Source organism: Monodon monoceros, unplaced genomic scaffold, assembly GCF_005190385.1.
Source record: "Monodon monoceros isolate NGI ecotype Baffin Bay Population unplaced genomic scaffold, NGI_Narwhal_1 Super_Scaffold_19, whole genome shotgun sequence".
Lineage (NCBI taxonomy): Eukaryota > Metazoa > Chordata > Mammalia > Artiodactyla > Monodontidae > Monodon > Monodon monoceros.
The window spans coordinates 11,982,784-12,002,773 of record NW_021703775.1 but is presented as its reverse complement, the minus strand read 5'-3'; the positions used below and the strand labels follow the sequence as shown (position 1 = coordinate 12,002,773).

Genomic DNA, 19,990 nt, shown 5'->3' with positions numbered 1-19,990 from the left:
TCTGACCAGAGAAGTGGAATATCTGGACATTTTGAAACCACAGAGCGATTTTAAATAACAAGTTTTGAGACGCATTTAAAACAATAAAGCGCGAATTGTTTTTTGTTTCGAGCCACGTATGGGGTAGAGGATCCATTTTGGAACATACATAGTCTTTTGCTTTTCACAGAATCATTAATTTCTGCTAAATCGAGAAACAAGCAAGGCTGGGTGGGAGGAGGAAGTGGATTAACCTGAAAGAGAGATTTTTTTTTTAATTAAGAAAAATTGTGTGTATTCACACACCCGCGCACACATCCCTCTGAGTCACCCCAGGTGCCTCGGCCCCATCCCTTCCCTCTCACACCGGCAGCTCTAAGCCTCTATACCCCAGAGCTGTCCCCCCAGCCAGGCCAGGAGCATCACAGTTCTCTCAGATATAACCCTGAGTCCAGAGCACAGCCTGAGGCTGGGGAACACCCAGGCCTTGCCCCGCCGGCCTGCTGGCACTGCAGGACATTTGCTCGCCCACACAATCTTCCCTGTACCCGCTTCCCCCGACAGAAGAGAAGACCTGTGAGGAAGGAGGGGGGCAGCTTTCACCCCCTCTAAGGGCTTCTCATTCCCACCCCAAGGGAGCCCTTCTTATCCACACCCAGACCCACACGGCCCCAAGGCTGCTGATTCCTGCAGACAAGGCAGGGTTCAGCTCATCCCGTCCCTTTCTAATACCCTTCCACGTTGAGTTGAAATCTAGGCCCTCATGGCCCGTCCTCTGGACTCTTCTCCCAAGTTCAAAATCCTCAGGAAGCAAGGAAGGAGGCTGGCGGCTGTGTGTTTAGAAGGAGAAAGGTGTTCCCGTGGAATGGGTTAGGTGACCATTTTCATTAACTTAACAATGTGAGGCGTGGATCCTGGCTGGTGCGGAAGGAATGGGTTCAGGGGCTGTTCAGGATTTTGCCCTGGAAGAGGTCCACACCAGGGGTGAGAAGGTTACACCGTCTTGCCTCCCGCCCTGAGAATAGGCATCTACCTTAAGAACCGGGCATATAAAACAAAGTTCCCTCCCACAAAAGAAAAGGTGATCCCCTGAGCAGACTAGAGGTGAGAGGAGGGGACGCAGGGTGCACAGAGGTGGCGTGTCTCTCACTTCTGGTGTCACTGACCCCGGGGGGACCCAGAGACCCTCATCCTCAGGCCCTGAGGCCTCCATCGCCCACTCCTCAAATCTTTCCAGGCCTGCTGAGTTAGGGCCCAGCTGCCTCCCTCTCCTCTCTCCACTGGGAACAGAAGCTCCAGCGAATGTTTCTAACTCCTGAGTCCACTCAGCCATGTCCCCCTTGCAAAATCCTCCCCTTCCTGCACCCCCCTGCACCCAGCCAGCCAATCCGCGGCCTGCGAGCCTCTCCAGACCCATCTCTCCGGGCCCTGGCGGGATAAAACCGGTCGGCGATGCCGGGTGGATGGGAACAAACTTCGGAAAGAGGAGAGACGCGAGGCCCAGGGCACCCTCGCGGGCGGACCCGGGCAGTGAAGGCCTGTGGCCTGCCGGCCGGCCAGGTATGCCTCCCAGGGGTTGACTGGGAGAAAGGGGTGATTGGAGAAGGGAGAGGGTCCCAGGAAGCCCGGTAGCCTTTTTTCTCTGAAGTTAAACTGGCTAAGGCTGGGCTGGCAGAGGTAGAGGGCACCAGGCTGGAGTTTGGGGCTGCTCAGAGGATGCCAACGCCGGATCCTCCGGCCGGGCGCATGTGTTAGGCCGGGCTGAGGTTGGCCACACTTCACCTAAAAATCCTGAGACTCCTGCCTCGCGATGAGAGCCTCAGGGGTAGGGCCTGGGGAGGAGGTCTAAGGCAGCGGGCAGGGAGTCTCATGCCCCTGCCCCTGGGTCTGTGCAGGGCAGCGGCGTGGCGGTGGGCGCAGCGGGGACCTGCGTGAGGAAGCCCTGAGCCTTCGGCGGGCTGCGAGTGACTCCCCGGCGATGCCTCACAACTCCATCAGATCGGGTAAGGACGCGGAGTGGCCGGGACCCCCGAGCCTTCGCGTCGCCGTGCGTCCGTGCGTCCGCTCGGGTCGGTGGGACTGGGGAGCGTAGGCTCGCGGCTCGCTGGACCCCGTGCGTGGTGGGCGCAGCTGCGGACGCCTCCGGCCTGGCCTTCCGCGGCTGCCGTCTCGCCGCTCTCGGGCCCTGAGATCCCTCCCGGCCCTGCGGAGCTGCCCTCCGCAGGCCTGGGTTTCTGCGGACCACCCGGAGCGGCGAGGACCTCTCCGTGGGGTCAGAGGGGTGTCCTTCGCGCCCCAGCCGGGTCTTGCCTGGCCCATGAGAGTGGGCATCCTGCACGCTCTCAGGCCCTGCGCCGCGGCCGTGCAGGACTTGCAGCTCCCCTGCCCCCGACCTCTAAGCCCTCGTCCCCGGGTGCGCCCAGCTCTTGCCCGTGGCTCCCGGGCGGGACCGTGAGCCGAGCGCACCTCTCCGGACAAACGGAAAGGAGCCCGCGGTCCGGGGCCTGGGAGCCGAGAGCGCACTGGGGGGCTCTCGGACTCCTCCTTGCCCAGCACCGGGCAGGCGGGGACCCGCGCTCGGGGCGTCCGGCCTGCGAGGACTAAGCCCCCCACGGGCCGAACTCCCCTCCCCACCGGCGCCCGGGCCCAGGCCCTTCGAAAGCGCTCAGGGTGTCCCTGGCCGCGACTCCCGCTCTCTCCCACCTCCTGGCCCAGGCCGGGGTGGTCTGTGTCAGGAAACAGCCGCAGGGTCGGGGCCGGGCGGCGCGGTGGGCACGGCCGGCCAGGCGCTCAGCAAGTGTGGACAGCGGGCAGAGGCGCGGCCTGGCCCGCGGTGATGGATGGAGCTGGGCCGGCCGCGGGGAAGGCGATTTATGGGGCCAGGGCGCAGCGCTATCGATTTGGGCCGGTGGAGTGAGAGGAAATCAATATTTCAGATGAATTCTCGGCGAATATGAAGTCCCGCTCGGCAAACGGGACATTTGTTATAATAAGCAGGGTCGGATCGGGCGCGGCGCGCGGCTGAGATCTCAATTTAGCCCAGAGCGCCGCGGGTCCGAGCTGCGCCCGCGCTGCTTCGGGTCTGGGGGCCGAGGCTCCACGGGCAGAGGCGCAGGGCCCCCCCCTCCCGGGGCGCCGGTAGGTTTCTCCTTCGGGTTCGCTCTACCACCGGAGACGGAGTCAGCAGCACGCTCCCTCCCCACCCCGGTGCCCCTGGGGGCCACCGCCGTCCTGGCCGCCCTCTGCGGGCGCCGGGCCTCCAGGGGCGCGGAATGGAGACCTCACAGCCCTTCCCCGGGAGCGGCGGGGTCGACGAGCCAGGGCACCGAGGGGAGCGCCCGGCACCCCTTACTCCGCCCCCACCCGCGCCCGGGCGCCACTCAAGCTCTTTGATCACATTTTGAGGCCAGGACCAGGTTTTAGTCCCTTAGTCTTTAGCCATACGGGGGTATGACGAGAGACGTCAATCCACTCGGCTCGGCATCATGAGGACAGTCTCCGAGGCCGAGCGCGCGGCGCCAGGTCCAGAACCCGCGCCAGGCTGGGCCCCGCCGCTTCGCTGGGCTCTGGGTTCCTTTCTCGCCCCCAAGCCCCAACCAACCCCCGACCTTCCCCTGACCTTTCTGGCGGTGATAGGAGTGGGTGCTCCCGGACCTCGAATTTACCCTGCTGGACCAGACCCTTTCCTCTATGTCGCTGCTCGAGAAATAAGACGATGTCACGGTCCCTTGGGTTGGCTTGATTTTGTTTTCGCTACCTATTTTCATTACAGAAGCACTCGTTAGAATAAAAGGAAATAAAGAAGGAAAGAAGAAAGGACACAATTATTTTTACTTTATTTTTAATCAGCAACAGACCCAGATGAGGAGACACAGTTTTTCCATTAGCTCTGAGGCAGTTCGCCCTTGGGTTTGGGGAGGGAGCCGTCCACCGCTGGCAGGGCCTGGGACGGAGGTAATTTTCTGTCTAGAGGAGCCAGAGGGGCTTCTTCTATTCCTCTCCCCAAAACAAATTAAAAAAAAAAAAATCTGAGGCAGAGGGAGGATGAGACTTTCTCCTTTAATTTAATGCTAATGAAACAGAAGAAAATTGCCTAAAACATAGCTCAAAATGTTCAAGACTGTCCCCTCTTTCTTTTCTAAATCCTCTCTAGGCAAACCTGAGGGAGAGACCCTCTGTCTTTCTAATCAGTTGGCGCCATTGCCTATATTTAGAGCTAAATTCATAAGCTGAGCCCTCCTGTTTTTATAAGCCCATTTCTCTTGTAGGTCTTAGAGACTTCCCTCTTTTCCCCAGGCACTTCCATTTCTGAGTTCGGCTTTGCCTGGCCCTTGCCTGGAGAGCGCCCCTTGAAGCTTCCCCTGGAGCAGCATCCGGGGCGAAGGCGGCCGCGGGCCTTTTTTCGCGGGAGCGAGGCCATGCGCACCGTTTCCAAAAATCCGAGACGTCCGAGAAAAGTTTTGCGCGGCCTCCGCCCCCCAGGCCGCTGTGGCTCACCCTCTTCAGCTCGCTCTCGGCTGATCTCGCTTCGCAGAGAGCTCTTTAAAGCAATATATATATATATATATATATTTTTTTTTTTTTTTTTTTCTGAAGGGATGTGGAGAGCGAAGAGTGAATGATTCTGACCTGCCGGTGGTCAGCAATATAAATGGTCTGTAAACTCTACTGGGAATTTTGTAGCATCAGGGAACAAAGATCCTCTAAAACAAGAAAGTTTTTTTAAAGAGTCAAAGATGCACGAGAAAAGCCACCTAAATACTAAAATGTAAACAATACTGTATCCATGAAGAAGAGAGTTTAGTAAAAAGCAAGCAGGTTGTCATTAAAAGTTATGCGCAATAACTTCCGAGAAGCCCGCTCCCTCAGCTCCTGAAAATAGGTTATTCAAGAAGTCAAAGGAGGCTTTAGATCAAGGAGGAGCCTATCTCTAACTTCCTTAAATCACAGATGTAAAACCCCTGTTCCCTTCTCTTGGTTTTAAAAAGGGGCAAAGGGAACCAGAGATCTATTTTCTGCCCAGGTTTCTTGCCTGGGTTGAAAATAAGGTCTCAGGATGAAAAACAGTCTTGAGGAGCTTGAGGACCATAAAGAGGTATTGGGGTTCCTCAATTCATCTTTGTTTCAAGATGGTCCGTCCTCCCACCCTCCTCAATACAAGTTAATTAGGAGATAATTTAGCTACCTTGTGAATTAGTTTTAAGATAAGTATCTTTTCAAGCTTTGTCACTTTAATTGCCCTACTGATTGATAAGAAGTAATTATTTCTAATTGACACTTTTTGATGTTTATTGGAAGCATTTATTTGGGACATTTTGGGGGTGGAAGGAAAGTTAATTAATTTTATCAGTCTATACCCGAAAGGACTCTACCTAATTTTGCTGAAGAGGACAAAGGAAGTGAAGAAAAACAACACAAAAATCAATCTCGGAATTTTAATTATTAAGAGATATTTTGGTTCAAAGGAAAGCATCTACTATTATAATAACATGTCAAAACTTTCTATTTATGACCTCAAATCTTGAATTTTAATGTGGTACATGTTTTATGGGTATGCATTTTCCCGGGGACATACTCATGATCCCTTTATACGCTAACTTCATCTTGGAGGTTACTCAGCTTTGTAATTAATTTTTGTGAATAGTAAGATCAGTAGAACTCAGTACACTCAGAATAAATACCATCACTTTTTGTAAGAGCTAACTGTAAGAGAGATTTACTAGCAATCATCCTTGCTCTGTAATTATTGATAGCGTTGGGTATAAAGGTGAAACTTTACTTACAGTGGCATGCCTTTTCATACCTAAACCTCAAACCTCGGAGTAAACAGTTTAATCATTCACATCCTCCAGAATGTGTTACCGTGAAAGAGAAAGAAGGGGAAGACTAAAGAGAAAAAGAAAGACACTGAAAGGAGGCAGTGGGGGAGGGGAGGAGAGAGGGGAAGAAGGTGGCTGGAGAGGGAAAAGTGAAAGAACTTATTTCAGAAATGACGGTAGCCAGGTGCATGGAAACTTTGCCATTCATTACAAGGAAATCAAAATTCTACCTCAAAACATGTCCTTTTGAATGCGATCTCAACCACAGTCCCTAAGCCACCCCTAACCATCACTGGAACCCCCCAATTTTCTATGCATAAAAAAGGCAGGATCTTTGGGGACCAGCTGGTCTGGATTTTGGGTGTCTAGATGTCAAAGTTTGGATTTGGTGTCCGTGAAAAGGAAGCAAGAAAATACACATTGTCTGCCGGCGGCTTAAAAAGAGATTCAAGTGTTGTTTATTTTTATTGTTCAAGCCCCTGTGATCTTCATTCCTAGTTGTGTACCCACAAGTCTTTTCGTGGATTGACTTGTGACTCACTGACATAGGAAAACATTTCCACATTAACCCAAAGTGGAGACACACGCTGCCGCACACCCATGCACGCCTGACATCAGAGGGGCACCATCAGACAAGACGCTCTCCTGTGCCCGTTTCTTCAGCCAGTGCCTGTTTCCATCATTTATGTATTAAATCTTGTCTGCTTTTAATGATGTTTCTCCCAGATTACGTGGAGCTGCAAGAATGAGGAAACATTTTAAATGAAAAAGAAATTTAAGACGTACAAACAGCAGATAATATCGCATACCAACCTCACTATTAGTGAAACTGAAAAAAATATATAAATAATGCGAAAAAAAAAAACCCAGCAAGGGAGAGTTTAGTAATGGAAAATTCCCCCACAATTAAATGAAACAGTAATTTAGTGGAGATATGCCTGGATGAATTAGCATTTATTAATTGGTTCTCATAAAAACAATTTGTGTGTGTGTTTGGGGGGGGGGAGTGTTTAAAGTATGGATTTTTTCATGGGAAAAGTACCTCAAATATTCATATCGAATTATGTAGTGATCACAGTCTATCTTGTGAAAAATCCCAGTTCTCTCACTGGCGAATTTCACCTGCACACGGGGAGTGCGGGGGTAAGGGAGAGGAACCCCCTTTAGATCAAAAGAAGGAAGCTGGTTCCCTCTTCTCTTGGGACATTTCCAGGCGTGAAACCCGTTGGCGGAGTCGGCTATGCTTAGGAACATCCAAACCGGGTCCTGAGTAGGCTCCCAGGTGACCCGTCTCCTCTGGGACACAACTGACTGAGGTAGAGGAAGCTGCCTTGTGGCTCTGCCCCTCCCCACCCCAGCTTGCTCCAGCATCCTTGCCAGCTCAGGCAGGAGCTGCAGTTTGTAATCTCAGCGAGGAGCTTGCTAGGGTTGACTGGTGCGGGGATGTGTTTACTTTCTCTCGCCACAGTTGGTCTGTCTTCAGTTCTAAGCATTTTAAAGCTGCTCTATTTATCAATCCAAGAGGTGCCGACTTCTCAGTTGCGTTGAGAAAGCTTTGAGCTCCGAGGTTCTGAGTACACAAAAAGCCAAAAGATAAAAGACACAATTTCGTTTAAGAAGAAAAGAAAAAAAAAAAAAGATGATCTTAAAAGGAGAGGGCAGGGGAATGTGCCCCCATTTCAGATTGCAGTTTGCTTTTGTTTTAGTTGAGACTTGGGGAAAGACTGAGTTACCAGCCCCCAGGAGCCCGCACTCCCTTCAGAGATAGAACTTGGGGGTATAATGCACTCTCTGAAAAGAAGAGAATGCAACCCCACAGTCAGAGCTTTTTGGGGGAGTGGTTCTTTCTGGAACACCTTAGCCCAGGTTCTTTTGGAGCCGGGGCTAAAAGACAGTCTGCTTAGGAAGTGTGTACAATGCCTGCTTCCAACAGAGGTGCTAGGTGTTTCTCTTTGGGGGAAGGAGGACAGAGAAATACAGTCCAAGGGTCTCCTGGTTCCTGAAAACTTCACCCTCCCAGGCCAATTCCAATTTCTCCAGTCCACAGTCAGTGACCCTGGGATAGAGTTTCTGGGTCAGGGTAGAGTGGGCAGGGGTATCCACCATTCCTTATGTATCTGCGGTCGTGGCACTTTTAAGTGGATCTTTGACCATTTGTAATTATGTCCTGAGGTCCGGAGTTAGGGCTGACAAGCCTGTTCGGGTTTCTGAAAACCCCTCCTGACCTCTCCCTTGGCCAGGTGGCCCAGATGAGCAAATGTCTCTTACCTGGACTATGGATCAGAAAAATCATCATGGGAACGTTTCTATTTTAAACCCACAATTCATGTCACTGAGTCTGGGCTTTACCTTGACTGGGGCTCCTTCCCCAGGAAGAACAAAGGGCCTGGGTAGAACCCAGTGTCTCCTTGCTGAGGCGTGTCCAAGATGAAGGGAGGGAAGTTCAGGAGTCCCCCAGGGATATATGGGTCCTGTTTCTGTGTTAATTCCTGAGGATCCTCCCATAGTCCTGAATGCCATATAAAATGGCAAGGATTGCCAAGGCTCAGCACAGGCAGCCCACAGCCGCTCCAGCTCTGCCCATGCCACATTCATTTCCAAAGACAGAGACCCGATACACAAAGCGCTGGGCACACCCTGGCACTTAGTGAGCCCTCGGTCAATGGAAGCTCTGATTATTATCTCCAAGGGCTATTACAGGTGTGGGATTCTGCTGGGAGAGGGCGCATCCATTGTCTCATTTAATTCTCAGGAGTCTACCAGGCAGGTTTGTTATGGACGTTTTTTACAGCAGAGAAGAGAACTGATGCTCAGTGAGGCTGATCTGACTCCAGCTGCCTTTCCACTGCCCCCCTTTCCAAAGTCCAGCTCATCAAAACTCCCTGTAGCACTAGATGGGTTCACGCTTGCAGCTCCATTGGGAACTCGGGCCAGCATCCTTGGTGAGGAGGTTCAAGGACTCCTACCGATAGCAACAGGCAGGACCTTCAGTCTGTCAGCTTGGTTTCTTCATCAGTGTCCCTAAGGCTCCAGCTCAATTAAAACAGGCTGTCTCAGTCTTCCCATCTGCAAAATGGGAGCAGTGGTCCCTATCTGGTGTCCCTCCTGGGGGTCCTGTGAGGTGGAAGGAGATGGTCTGCCACTAGAAAAGGCAGAGAGAGGGAGCTTTCTTTCAACACATCCCCCCAGGCTGCTGTGTTTCCACCTGCACCAAAAAAAAAAAGCAGTTACCCACAGGCACCTCAATAAATTGTAGGCCAGCAGGTATACTATACTCCCTTTGTATCTCCAAACCACACTGGGCCTCCCTGACTGGGTGCATTTCAGAGACTTTGGAGTTAGTGGGTGTGATGGAAACAGCTCCAGCGTTACTGGGAAGACCCGCCCGTGAAGTCAGGGGCTGTCGCCAGGTGCCCCATCCACAGGCAGCAAGTGGGGAGCACTTGAGGTGCTGGATCTCATTTCCCCAAGTTTAGGTTCATTCCCTCTGCTGCTTCCTGGGGGTCCCTCTCACTCAGGGGTTCAAAATCAAGTCGTCTGCTCCTTTGGCGCCTCGGCTGAGGTTCCACTTGTACCAGTACCTGGAAAGGGGGTAAATTTTCCTGTTGCCCCTTTAGGCTGTGGACAGTAGCCCCCCAGCTCCTGGCTGGTTGCATTTCTTGGATGCAAACCCATCTTTGATTTAAGCAGAGAAAGAGATGGAGAGAGAAAGACCACTTTTTCCCTTCCTTCTTTTTAAACTGTTCTTTCTTCTCCTGTCCTCAGCCCCAGTGCTCATCCGTGATCTCTTCTGCACTTGTTTCCCTAAGTGGCCTTGGAGTGACCTGAGTCATTAGTGCTAATTAGTCCGCTGCCACGTATTGCTGCTGTCAGACCAGCACAGCAGAGGAGTCGGGAGCTGGTTGGGTGACGCACTTAAGAGAAACAGCTTAATCTACCGTCATCGTGTGAACTGCGTGCTTGCCCACTGCATGTGTTGGCGTTGGATTCCTCAGCTTCTCTGGGAGAACTATTATTCCTCTGATCAACTCAGGGGCGGCCTGTGAGGCATCAAGAGGGCGAGAGACTTTTGAGGTCACTGTGAAGCCAGGCCCTGCGGCCGCCTCTCCATCTCTGCAGGCGGCAGGAGGGGCTCCGCCTCAGAGGGTTTACCTGTGAACCACACCTCGCTGCTTTCTCCCTGTGTGACGTTAGGCGAGTCAGTTGTCTCTCTGGGCTTGAGTTTCCTCTGTATAAAACACGGGGATATTGCAGGGTTTCTAGGCAACACTGAAAGTGAAATCAGTATCCTCCCCTGGCACATAGCAGCTACTCGAGAATTTTTCCCTGCTCCAGTACAGGGGTCCCCAGGGAGGAGGGTCTCCCAAAATTCTCCAGCACAGATGTCCAAACATTACATGGTCTCAGTGTTTCCTCTGAAACCCTCCATTAGGAACTTGAAAACCAGTGTCAAAATTTTGCTCCAGTTAAGATTTAGGACAGACCTTTTAATATTCCACCTGGATAAAATAATAGACCTACAACCTAGGGGTGTTGGATTCAGTGAAAGAATTCATGGGAAGTGCTGACTCAGAGCCCTGGGGCTATGACCACCTGCTACGCCAGCCCAGTCTGGAAAAGGATTCCTTATTTCATTTTACCAGAAAACCCAATCACAGGGGAAACAGTAGGCTCATGATAGAATGGGCTGCCCGTGGACTTTAGGTTGCAATCCAGAACATTCTAGGGTTTTGGTAGAATTGGTCTTAGGAAAGATGAGCTAGAATGGGCATGCATCTATGTTATGTGTGTAGCTGAGACAGGACCACAGGGAGATGTGCCTTGTGTACTGGTTCTTAATTGACACAGAACCATATCTATTTAAAAAAAATAAAAATCCACAAATCTTCTGTCTTCTTCTCTCTCCTTCCTTCCAGCCCCACCCCTACCTCCTGTCCTATATTTATTTTCCAACTTCGTGTAATAATAATCCAGCTTTGGCGCGATAGCAAACCCTGGTTGACATTTAAAAGCCTGGCATTAGCTGAGCATCAAATCCCTGACTCCAGCTCTGTTTTGCTATTTCCCTCGAACCTGAGACTGTTCTTGATGACTGTCGAAATGGAGGTGGCAGGAATGGGGTGATCTCCTGACACGTCCTCGGGCGCCTGGCTGTGACTTCCAGTTGGAGGAAGAGGCTGGGAGGGAGGAGGCTGGGGCAGGAGAGGAGGTGAAGTCAAGCTGGAATCTGAGGGTGAGCGGTTTCATTCAATTTCACAAACCCTCACGGATGCCACCTGCTGTGTGCAGGGCATCACACCAGTGATGGTGGCATCCACTGCCAGGTTATTCCAGGTAAATGACAGGGGTGAGAGGCACCTTCTCAGGGCAGGGAGCTGAAGTCTTGTGATTCCCTTTCAAAGGCAGCAGACCCACAGCGCCGAGAGGGGAGATAATCAGACAAAACAATTCAGTGGCAGGACGAGGACTGCAAACTAAAAACCCAGGTGGTGGGAGCACCGAAGGTCATTTATCACTGTGTTCTGGATATCACTGTGTATCACTCACTGTTCCAGAAAGGTAGCAGGTGAGGCCGTGTTGGATCAGCCAACTCCACGATGGTCTACACCGGGGCTCCAAATGGCTGGCAAAACATTGCAGAATTGTAGGTGTAAGTGCCGTGGAGATGTGCCCACTTGGGCCAAGTCAGAACCCTTGCTGGACCCATCCAATGCTTAATCCCCGTGTCTCCAGAGATTTGCAGACTTTATATAAGGCATCTCCCTTTAGACAGTGTGACAAGGCCTTGTCCTTCCAGTCCCCGTGTTCTCTGGTGATATGACAATGCCCCAGAGATCCAGAGCCCTACAAGCCCCTTGTCTCCTGCTGGCCTCAGAGCCGGTTGGACAGGTACCCCCAACCGAGACCGGCCTGCCCTGGGGCCTCAGGATTCACCCTCTCGTGAGTGTCCCCCTCTTCACGGTCTTGCTTGCAGCCACACAGTCGCTGCCCTGACTGCTTTGCCACAGTTGCTTTCCTCGGAGCCTGGCTGGGTCGGGTTGGCTGGAAGGCGTCCTCCTCTCCAGGAGAGCCCGGGCAGGAGCGCGTCATGCCCCCGCCCACACGGCTCTCTGTCCCCACCTCCCTGGAAGTCACTCGCTGTCCCGCCGTGTACACGTGATTGCACACAGCATTGCACACAGCCTTCTATGGTTTGCAGACTGTTTTGTGTGTGTTCATCCGTCTGCCCTGTGTAGATGTTGCCCATCTTGAGGCCCGGGAGCCTCTTTCCCCCCTGGATGGAGGTGGCTGAAGAGGTGGGGCCTTGAGGGTCCAACACATGTGGTTTTGAATTCCCATTCAACCACATGCACCCGTGTGACCTCAGGAGCCCTTTCCCTCGCTGGTGAAGTGGACCCGTGGTCCCTGGCTCAGCGGGCTGCTGGGAGGCCCAACGGACCTCATGCCTGTGATGCAGACAGCCCAGCTATCCTCAGCCCACCCTGCTCAATGCCACCTCCCCCTAAAGCCTTCCTGGATTCCTTTCCTCCTCCCCAAGGTCCCTAGCACTTTATTTATTTATTTATTTATTTTGTGGTACGCGGGCCTCTCACTGTCGTGGTCTCTCCCGTTGCGGAGCACAGGCTCCGGACACGCAGGCTCAGCGGCCATGGCTCACGGGCCCAGCCGCTCCGCGGCATGTGGGATCCTCCCGGACCGGGGCACGAACCCGTGTCCCCTGCATCGGCAGGTGGACTCTCAACCACTGCGCCACCAGGGAAGCCCTAGCACTTTATTTTTATGGCATGTTTTGCAGCCTACTTTGTGTAGGAATGTTCATCTCTGTGCCTCTCACCTTCTAGACTTGAGTCTCACGTGTCACAGGAGCCTTACAGTTTTCGTTACACCAAGTAGTCTACCTAGAGCCGGCGTTGTTCAAGGCCAGAAAAGGTGAGGCCCTGACACCACATTTTACCAACAAGGAAACTGAGACCGGGAGAGCTGTGCCTTGCCCCAGACCCCATGAGTATAACCAGGGCTCTCTGAGACAGGATGCTGCCTTTCAGTGGGTGGCACGGGGTAGAGGGAAGGCTGACCCAGGCGGATGAGAAGGGGCCCCTACAGCTGCTGACGGAAATGGCAAAGCCCAGTAAGAACTGCCCAGACACACAGACACAAGTGCGCACACATATACACTCATACACACTCAAACGTATGCACATACATACACAACACACACTTCCATACACACCAACGTACAGAGGTACACTCTCACACGTTCACACATACACACAACAAAGGCTGGGTCAAGGGTGCGGCACAAAGCCACCCAGAGTGCAAAATTTAAGGAGCCCCCCACTCTTGGGCTCATTAAGGGGCAGGATAGGCCCTGAAAGTAGGCGCCTCCTTAAATTTTGTACCCTGGATGCCTGGCTGTCCTCACCCTGGTCTGCGTTCTGTGATACACGCACCCACCTACCCAGTTACACCCACATTCATACACGCGTGGGTGACGTGTAGTCACGCACACACATGCACATGTGCATACAAGACACCCTCTCACACACATAAACACACGCGTGTGCACGGAACACTGTCCTTGGCCTGGGGGCGATAAAAAAGGCGGCCAAAGAAGCCCACACCCTCAGACACTCCGAGAGACACAGCCGTGAAACTACAGGAGCACCTGATCATCCCGGACCGAGTCCACGACACTGGACCCAGTAGGGAAAGCAAGGTCCCAGAGGTCCGGGGCACCTGCTCTGTCTTGGGAATCAACTGTAGTCGGTCTAGCATAGAGTCACTGACTTGTGACCTCCCTGTTCTTGAAAGCTATGGTTCGAGGTCTGGGCAGAGAAACTCCCTGTCCAGCCATGACCCCTGCAGGCCCCCCTCTTAAGTTATGGGACGTCGGTAGCCACGGTGCCCAGCGGAGACCTTGTTTTCAAATGAGACCCAGGGACAGGTCACCTGTCTGGCCAGTGTGGGAGCCACTGGCAACGCTTGGGCTCTGGGCTTTATGGTGACTCTTTCCAGATGGGGACAGAGTTACCAAGAGGGCAGACAACAGCAGCAGGACCTGCCTGTTCTAGAATCTGGCCTATTGGTCCACCGAGGATGGCAACACGGAAGGCAGGTGGCTGAGCGCTGTCACCAGTGCGGTCCTCTGCTCAGACCACGGGAACGTCCTCGCTCCGAATCCCCGGGAGCCCTGCCCAGCGTCTTTAGGAACATGCGCGCCCGTGCACTAAACCCACGGGGGAAACGTGAGCAGGAACCGCAGTCTTGTGGACACACAATGCCATGCTTGTTGCAGCACTGCGGGAGCTGATCGTTACACACAACGGGGTGCATCAGGAATACTTTGTGCATTTGATCAACAAATACTTGTATAACGTGCATAAATCAGTGATTCTCAGACAATGTTTTCCTGCCTGGCGGGCAGAGGTGCCCACTCATTGATATAGTGAAACAGAGTAATGGTGGCAGGAAAAAGTACATTTGTGGATAAAATACTTTTGAGCTAAAGGTGTATTTTTTCTCCCTATATGATGGCCACTACCGCATGTTTTCCTTAGGACCTAAGATCGGATTTAGCAGCACATTCTGATTTTCGCTATATTGAGCTTACTGTTTTGTGGTGTTCTTGGCAGAACACTTTGTGGGACCCTCCAGATGCCCTGTTCCCTGGGAACAGCTGGACTGCATGTGAGGCTGGAATTGCCTGATGTCCACATAGTGGCTGTGATGCCCCAATTCTGTGAAATGATGAGGTCCCCATGCTTGCGTCAGAAGGCATCCGGAGCACTTCCATCATGGGGAATTTACGTTGCCACCATCCAAAGAAAGGAGCCACATCCCTGTGCCCCCTCCTCTCATCTTTACTTTCCCAACAAACCCCCTTCTTCCCAGGCACATGGTCCAATATAGCACGTGAGTGTCAGTCATTTAAGGAACCCAGTTTCTTTGTGGGTTGTAAAGACATACACAGAAAAGGTGGGCTACTGGATCCGGGTCTCCTGACACTCAGCTTCACTGGGTCTGCATCCACTCGCCCATCACCCTCTGAGAAGTTGCCCCTTTGTCTCATTCTCAGCTTCCTTCATGCACACCTCGAGCCATAACACCTCTGCCTGAGATTTTCTCTGAAGATCCTGTCACCTCTGAAATTTCCATCCCAGTCACATGTCTTACTCAGCTCAGGCTGTTATGACAAAATGCCACCGACTGGTTGGCTTAAAATACAGGCATTTATTTCTCAAGCTCTGGAGGCTAGAAGTCCAAAGTGAGGGTGCCAGCATGGTCAGGTTCTGATGAGGGCTCTCTCCCTGGCTTGCAGACAGCTGCTTTCTCACTGTGCCCTCATATGGGCTTTCCTCAGTGCATGAGCCTGGAGAGAAAGAGAGCTGTGTTGTCTCTTCCTCTTCTTATAAGGGCACTAATCCCATCATGAGCGTCCCACCCTCATGACCTCCTCTAACCTTAATCAACTCTCAAAGGTCCTACCTCCAAATACTGTCGCAGTAAGGGTTAAGACTTCAACGTATGAATTTGGGGGATACAAACATTCAGCCCATAACACCAGCCATAGAAATCACGATTTCTTTCTCCAACTCAGATGCACAAACCACTTGGTCCACTATCCAGAGATGCTACTATTCCCTGCCTTCTACTGTCCAATGATGAACCTGTCTCCTCTCCTCCTGGCCTCCTCTCTCCCGAATGGGTGCTCCATCTGGACGCTGTGCCTGCATCACCTCAGGTTTTACTCCAGCTCCTAAGGAAGCACCGGGTGTCCCTTTGGTCTCTGGCTCTAACTCCCTGGCACACCTGCACCAGCCTGGCAGTGCCCAGTGCATGTCTCTCAACGCACCCCCTCAACCATGCTCAGTTACTTCCAGTTCTTATGACGTGCTCTCCCCAGTCATGCATCCCCTGGCCACAGAAGCCTGGAGTTTCTAACTCCAAGTTGTCTCAAAGGGCATCATTCCCCTAATATTCAGTTCAGTAAGTAAACATCCACCGAGCCCTTCGGTATGGCAGGCATGGAGTTAGGCTTTGGAGTTACAGGGCTCAAGAGACCATGCTTCTGCTTTCATGCTGACATTCTAGAGAGAGAGGAAAGCAGATTGGACTTTTAGCCGCAAGTGGGGAGAGAAAGGAAAGGCTTCAGTCCAGAGAGACACAAAATGCTGAGCTAGTGGGAGAGGGAGACAAGCTGGGCTGTGAATGGGGTGGGGTAGGGGGAGCCTGATCTGAGACAGGGACAGGAATCCAGCAGGGGACTCAGGAGGAATCAGCAGGGGCAGAGACGTGACATCCTAGGAGTGTGGGCAGGTTCCAGGGCCCAGGGTCCTGGAAACACGGGGGACAGCAATGGGCCGAGGGGACAGCAATGGGAAACCAGTTGGGGTTCAGACACACTGTGGGGGACTTGGACCAGAGAGGCCAGATGAAGAGGTCCCCCCAACCCTGCCATCAGGAAGCCTGGGTCAAGTGCACTCAGTGTGCATGTGGCGGGGCTGTTTGCTCACTGTGCACGGAAACTGCCTCCCCCAGCCAGCTCGCCTTCACACTTCCCTTGTCGCTGACTTCCGTATTCCTTTTAGTTCTCTTGCTAGAGCTGTGTACCCACTGACTGTCCTCTTTGGGCTCTGTGGTGCATTTATTGAGTGGAACAACTTGGCAATAATCTGTGATTGCTAGATGATTTACATTATCACAACGTTCTGATTTCCCACCTTTCCCCGCCCTGTTCCAGAGAATCTGAGCCTGGTGATTTTCCGAAATAATCTTAGAGTCCTGCTTGCCCTTCCTCTTAATCCAATCATTAACAGGCATTTCTGGGCAAACCGCTGGTGTACAACCCGAGGAGTTTTCGATCCCACCCCCCTGACCCTATTTCCCACTATTTCCGTATGCAAACCCATGTTCCAGCTAAGTAGTCTTGTTTCCAAAACACAGCATGTACATCGCCACCTCTGTGCCTTTGTCCCTTCAGTGGCAGCTGCCTGGAACATCGTCTCCATCCCCACCCCCTTGACAAAGCCCTGTTCAGGTTCTACTTCTTTAACCAGACACTCTCTGATACCCTCACTTTTAATGACCTAGTGAGGGCTCCATAAATCTCCATGATGGTAGTTTTCACATAATTCTCCAATAACATGTTTCACTGTCTTACTAGTTAACCTAACTTGTACACTTGAATTTTGTAAATGAAGTTTTCCCAACAAGAAGTACACTTGATCTTTTCCCATGATATTGCTGTAACTACTCTTATTTTCTTTATAATAAGTGGTCATTATGGGACTGAGGAAAGAAGGATAGAAGCCATTTAGGGAAACCGAGGCAGCCATCGAGGCCCAGTCTGCCCCACCAGGACGCCTCCCTGGTCCTGGGGCATCTTGCTGGCCTGGGCTCCAATACAGGGTAGCAAGGCTGGGCAGACGTGACCACTGGGGGTGGCAAACACTGGCAGGCCTGAGCAAGACTCACCTGGTAGTGGGCCTTCCCGGTGGACACTGGGTATCAGCTTGGCAGGGTGGTTGACCAGATTTAGGTTGACCATCTGTGAGGACCAATAGTTACAAACTTCTGTAGAGTGGGGATAAAATTCCCCAAACAATATCTGGCACACAGTAGATACATGCTAGATGCTTAATAAATATTTGTTAAATGAAAGGACCTTTTTGAAAATTAGCTTTATACAAATATTTCTCAAGTGTGGTCTCTAGCATCAGAAGCTCCTGGAGCTCTGTTAACCAATGTGGGGTCCTGGAATCTGCATCCTTCACAGGCTCCCTGTGATTCTGCTATAGATCAGCATCGGAGAACCACAGATCTGGAGTCAGCCCACCTTGAGTCCCAACCACAGGGCAATCCCACGTGGAGTCTCTCATGCCAGCCTTCTGAAGAGACAGCCGTTCTCCCTGCCCAGCACCCCCTCCACCCAGAGATTTCCCATCTGGCAGTAAACAGGAGTGGGTCGGACTCAGGTGCAGTCTCGGGTCTGCTCATAACTGGCTGTGCACAAGCCATTAACCTTCCAAGATGGTGTCTTCATCTACAAGATGGTTCAAAGTGCCAGGCCCTCCCCCCTGCCATAGAATGATTGTGGAGATCCATCCCCGGTACAGCCAAGGCCCAATTGATATTTGCTGAATTGAATTTCAGAATCACTTACCTGACAGCACTTTGAAAGGGCACTGCAATTGTTGGGTGAGTTCATCACCAACCTTTAGACTGGAACCAGAAAGTTCGTGAAAGGAGGAGAAGCCTGGAAGTCCTGGTGGACTTGGGGGAAACATGGCCTGGCTGGGCAAGAGTGATGGACGCCTACAGGAAGTTTTGCCATGTGATGTGTTGATGCTCTTGCATTAAAGAAGAATTTGCCGCTTGACGGAAAGATTGGAAATGGAGCAGGATGGCGGCTCTGTGGGAGGATGGCGGTGTCAAGGGAAGCAGGTGCACCCAGAGAGGGTCAGATGTTAGAAAGCGATTGCTCTTTGCCTGTGACAGAGGCTGCCTTATACTGGACAGTCACTTGGAGGAGCGGCCAGACATCCAGGAGAGGAGCCCAAGGGGGCTTCCCCAAGCCTCCTGTGCTCAGCTCTGAGCTAGAACTTCGTTAATCTGTGCATGCGTTTGTTGGGGCTGCCGTAACAAAGTACCACAAACTAGGGGGCCACACAGCAGACCTGTATTGTCACAGGGTTCTGGAGGCTGGAGGTCCGAGAACAAGGTGTTGGCAGGGTCGGTTCCTTCTGAGGGCTGAGAGGGGGAATCTGTTCTGTGCTCCCCTAGCGTCTGGTGATATGCTGGCCGTCGTTGGCGTTCCCTGGCTTGTGACAGCATAACTCCAGTCTTCACGTAGCATTCTCCCTCCCTGTGCGTCTCTCTCTGTGTCCAAATTCCCCCTTTTAAAAGTTCACAGCCACATTGAATTAGGGCCCACGCTGATGACCCCATCTTAACTGGATCATCGGCAAAGACCCTATTTCCACATAAGGTCACATTCCGAAGCACAGGGGCTTAGGACTTCCACGCGTGAGTTTTGAGGGGACTCAATTCAACGCATAACAATCTGAGTGTTGCAAGTGATGGGTCTAGCTCAGCTGTAGAAGCCCTGGTTTGGGACCGACAGAGAGAGGAGAAGCGACACGTGTTCTCGAGAGCCTTTCTTGTTTATCACAGCCCCATGCTTCCACAGAGGAAGGGACTCTGCTTCCCAGACCCAGAACCCCCAGAAAAGAGCTTCAAGACTGGGTTCACCACAGAAGAAAATCAAATGACAAGCAAACTGATAAGAGGGTCAGGGCTCTTCCGGGGTGCGCCTGGACGAGGAACACATTCTATCCAATCCCCACCACCGTTTTCCTTCACTGTGGCCAAGATGGCCCCAGTTGAGATGGCACTGAGGTCCCAAAGGGCCCCCCTGGGATGTGGAATGAATGGGAACTTGGGTCAGAAAATGTGAGCTCTGCCCTGGCTCTGCCATGAAGTGAGTCTGTGGCATCAGGCAGGTGGCCTCCCCTTCCTGGCTAGGGACCCTCTCAGACATGCCCCGCAGCCTTGCACACGTACACGTCCCCTCAATCGTCCGTCATCAGAGCATCTCTCTCCACTGTCATGCAGGTCACGCACAGCCCGAGGGCCCATTGTGTGCCACGTCTCTCGTCTTTCTACAGGTGGCCTCAGGGCCACCCCCTGGGAGTTTCCTCCATGGAAAAGTTGCCCAAAGTCCCCCCACAGAGCTCTATCTGCACCCCTTCTGGTAGTTCCTGGCCTCTATTCCCAGACCTGAGGGCAGTCCCGCAGGTGTGGATATTAGGACTAAAGGGACAGTAGAGATGATCTGTGCCCTTCAAGCCGGATGAGGAAACTGAGGCACAGACAGGAGGGTCCCAGAGCGGCCAGGACCCAGGTCTCCTAGCTCTCAGCCTCCCGCGCCCTGTTTCCTCCCCGAAACCACAGCCTGCAGGCTGATCCTGCTCCTCTGGGCCTTCCTGTTTCTCAGGCAGCCCTGAGTGGCTTTTACAGTGTATAATGTGCTTTGCTACGGTGCCCAGTTCTGGGGAACCAGCTGTCGACAGGTGTGGAAGCCACAGATGTGAAGTTTTGTCACAGATTTTGCTCAGTGTGTCAGGCTCACAAGGGCAGTTGTTCTTCATTTGTTCCTACCTGTTTGGCTCCACAGGGTGGCCAGGCCCCCC

The 19,990-nt window shown here is 52.5% G+C and overlaps 1 protein-coding gene across 8 annotated transcripts in view; it reads left to right on the top strand.

The window, feature by feature from the left end:
- Positions 1 to 1,432: 1,432 nt before the first annotated feature.
- Positions 1,433 to 19,990, top strand: part of PAX8 (paired box 8) — a 58,456-nt gene continuing 39,898 nt past the window's right edge. For all 8 annotated transcript variants that reach the window (XM_029232854.1, XM_029232852.1, XM_029232850.1 and 5 more), the window contains exons 1-2: positions 1,433 to 1,539; positions 1,875 to 1,982. In XM_029232854.1, coding sequence (XP_029088687.1) covers positions 1,443 to 1,539; positions 1,875 to 1,982 — 205 coding nt within the window. In that variant the 5' untranslated portion in view covers positions 1,433 to 1,442. The remainder of the gene's footprint in view (positions 1,540 to 1,874; positions 1,983 to 19,990) is intronic.